The 3,351-nt window shown below is 50.2% G+C and overlaps 1 protein-coding gene across 1 annotated transcript; it reads right to left on the reverse strand.

Moving 5' to 3' along the window:
• Positions 1–276: 276 nt before the first annotated feature.
• On the reverse strand, positions 277–2,873 carry LOC113092643 (uncharacterized). Its single transcript, XM_026258309.1, has one exon. It carries the CDS (start codon positions 2,207–2,209, stop codon positions 299–301), a length of 1,911 nt encoding a protein of 636 aa, XP_026114094.1. The 5' UTR covers positions 2,210–2,873; the 3' UTR covers positions 277–298.
• Between the last annotated feature and the right edge of the window lie 478 nt (positions 2,874–3,351).

Consider the following 3,351-nt stretch of genomic DNA (forward strand, 5'->3'; position numbering starts at 1 on the left):
GGTTCCCCAGGAGTTTTGGTGTTGGGGCTTGTGTGTTGATCGATAAGCAGTTAGGGTATGTTTTGTGTGTTTCGTTGTGGGTACAGATAACCAAAACAGCACTTTCTGGCACCTCAGTGTGTGGGATGATGCTTTCTTGGTCAGGAGGTGCAGACGTCAGCTGGACTGAGTGGGTGTTGCTATTGTTTGATGAGGCAACAGCTAGTTCAATAGTTCGTGGTTGACAAACAGTGTTCTGTGTGCTTGGTTCAGTTGTGGAGACGTTGGGAGTGGTGCTGGTTTCAGGCATAAGGTTTAGTCATGCGGTGTCTGGTTTATCCTTCTTGTCCTCCTTGTGAGGTTTCTGTTGAAGGAACTCTCTCAGTATTCTCAGAAGTTCTGCAGCTTCGGATGTGGCTGCACTTTCCTTTTTAGATGTGGGCTCAGCCTTGAGTTTCCAAGTATCACGTCGAGAGTGTTCCCCCTCCCGCCTCCCTGGGCTTGGTGTTCTGGAGGCTGGAGGTTGGCTAGTTCTGGGTCGCCGGCCGGCTTCCCAGGTGGCCCCCCCCTTTTGGTTATGGGAGGGGCGAGGCCGGTCCCAGGATATTCCAGAGCGGTCGTTCTGGTGCTTCGGACGGGCACCACCACCGCGACCGCGCTGCCCTCTGCTGGCTTGGAACGGTCTTGACTCTCGGTTGATGGGTGTATAACTGGGGTGCTGTTGGGCGCCCTCTAGGGTCAACTCTGAATGGGACTCAGAGACAGAGCAAATAGTTGGGTGTTTTACAGTCTTTTCTGACACAGTCTTTTGTTTGGTGTAGGCCTTATGTGCTAAATCACGTAACTGTTGCGTTGACATGCTACGCGGGCACGCTAACACTCCCAAATGGTGGCTGACAGTAGGATGGAGGTTTCGCAGAAACAAAGTTCGGAAGTTGACGTCTTCCTCCATGCCTGGTTCATTCCTTGCTCCGAAGTAGGCACGTCGCAGTCGGTTGTAGAAATTTGGTGGGGTTTCAAGTCGACCTTGCTTGAGGTCCATTGCGGTTACTAGCCCTTGGTCTGATTCTGGATCAGAGAATTCACGCACCAAAGCTTTTCGCAGTTGCTGGTAGTCCATTTTGACAGTCTCTGGTTGACGGTCTAAGAAACTGCGTACCTCACGACTGGACGTAATTCTGAGCAGGTACAATTTGTCCCAAGTGGTTACGTTGGTGACAGTTTGCAAGTGAAAGTCTATATCTTGTAAATAAGCGTGAATGTCGTGGCCTCCTGCAGGATCTGGGTTGAACGTAGGGATGTTTCTAGCCAGCTTGTCCAGTTCTTTTGGAGTTATGTGTCCGTGGCTGGTGACCCGGACTTTCTGGAAGGGTTTTCCTTCCCCCACTGCTGACAGGGGTTCGTGGAGGCTGGCTGGTGACATTTTGAAAAGCAGGCTTTCACCCCCTTTTCCAGCTCGAAGTTCTTGGCTGACACGCTGGGGTTCACTGGCCAGGGGAAACTCTGTGGAGTGTGTTTCCTCTTTCTGTTCACGTTGCAGGCTATAAGAATGTTTCAGTTCTCTGTGAACCATGTCAAGTTCATCTATTAGAGAGTCTTTACGCTGTGTAAGGTCGTGGATTTCAGCTCGGGCCATTTCCAGGTGATTTTCATAGGCCTTCACTTTAGCATCTCTTTCTTTCAGTTCGATTTCAGCCCTTTCAAGGAGAGCGTCACCTTGTCGGAGCTTTGCCTCGAGTCTCTCTCGGGTTTCTCTCTCCAAATGTTCTCTTTGGTCTGTGTCCAGACGAAGATTCTCCAGGGCATTTTGAAGTCTTTCCACTTCTTTCTGTAGTTCTGGATCTGTAGCGTTCTCTTTCTCGTGCTGGTCTTGGGTCTCGAGAAGTAGCTTATCTAGACGACTCTGGGTGTGGGCCTGATGCTGTAGGGCTTCCTCCACTCGAAGTCTCAGAGCCGCGGCTTCCTGCTCCAAGTCGTGGTTGCTCCTTTCGCTGATCCTTGCCTGGGCGATGAGGAGGTGAGCTAGGGTCCCTGTGATCCTGGCAAGTTCTTTGTGGGTGTAACTCTGCGTTGGATCGTTCGCCATCAGCTGGTCCATCTCAGTATCCAGTTGTCCCTGGCTCAAGTGCTGCAGGTCACTGGTGTCCTTTGGCAGGAAGGAGGTCGTCATCGTCTCCAGCCATGTCGCTAGCTGATCCCAAGGGACTGCGGGACTGGATGCACGCGACATCTTGGCTCACTGCGGACAAGAGAAGCACAACACACACACAAAGAGGCCAATGCAAGTTCGTTCTCTGGTTAACGAGCTATCGTACGGCTATGCCGTCTATAAGAATTTTGGCTAACTGATGCAGACAGTTAGACAGGGAGGCGGGTCCAATTAGGGTCGGCCCAAAATAGAGACTTGACAGGGGATAGCCTCGTGGGTCACCTGGTGACACCGGCTGCTCGGTTGTCGCTCTACTACTTAGCTCTCCTTGGGGTCTCTCGGTGAACTGCAAGAAACAGAATCACAACAGCATGCAAAAAGGTGAAGATAGGAAAGAGCACCGTGAAAACAAAACACCAAATAAATTGGTCTGCAATGAAATGGAATGAATAAGAACGCTAGAAGTGTTAGGTAGAGAATAAAAAAAAAAATTAAGCCTGCTGCTTTTCACAAGAGTTTCTGCTAGGGGCCTACAGCACGTGCGGCTAGGGGAGTAAGAGACCTAGGAAAAGGGTGTGGCTTACAGAGGAAAATGGACCAAACACTTAACATAAATATCAGGGGGAATATCTAATATTCTGCGCCTTATAATAAGTGGATAGGTTTTATCACTTTTGGTTCACCTGGTGGAATCCAGCGGCACGGTCAGCCTCCCTGGCGCTCCCAAACACTCAACCGCAGTGTCCCTGGCCCTCCGTTACTCTGACGTTGCGCCCTCTCAAACAGCTTGTGACTTTTAACACAACCGGCAACACCAAGATGTCAACCGCCAGACAGCACTACAAAATTGGGCTGTTCCCCAGAACCCTCTCTTTAGAAAAGAAAGTGGGCCCCGATTTAGCCCCCGGTTTAGGTACTGGTCCCAGAGATTGCGTCGTGTGTCGGCTGGACTGATTGATCACCGTTGGAGTGCCAAATTGCTGATGTCTCCACTGCGTGCCGCAAACGGACAGAGATAAGAGGGACCGAGTTTCACTCACGGCCAGTGTTGTTAACGCCGGTTGGCCCCCTTGCTCACTGGAAACCTGAGATGACTGTCCAATCACCAAGGGAGTTCTACAATCAAATACACAAAGGATGAACAAAGGAAACTTAAAGTGAATTAAGGTTTGGTTTGTTTAATCATCAACTGAGTAAATATATATGTAGAAATGAGAGGTAAC

The sequence above is a fragment of the Carassius auratus genome, unplaced genomic scaffold, assembly GCF_003368295.1.
Source record: "Carassius auratus strain Wakin unplaced genomic scaffold, ASM336829v1 scaf_tig00214713, whole genome shotgun sequence".
NCBI classification, from domain to species: domain Eukaryota; kingdom Metazoa; phylum Chordata; class Actinopteri; order Cypriniformes; family Cyprinidae; genus Carassius; species Carassius auratus.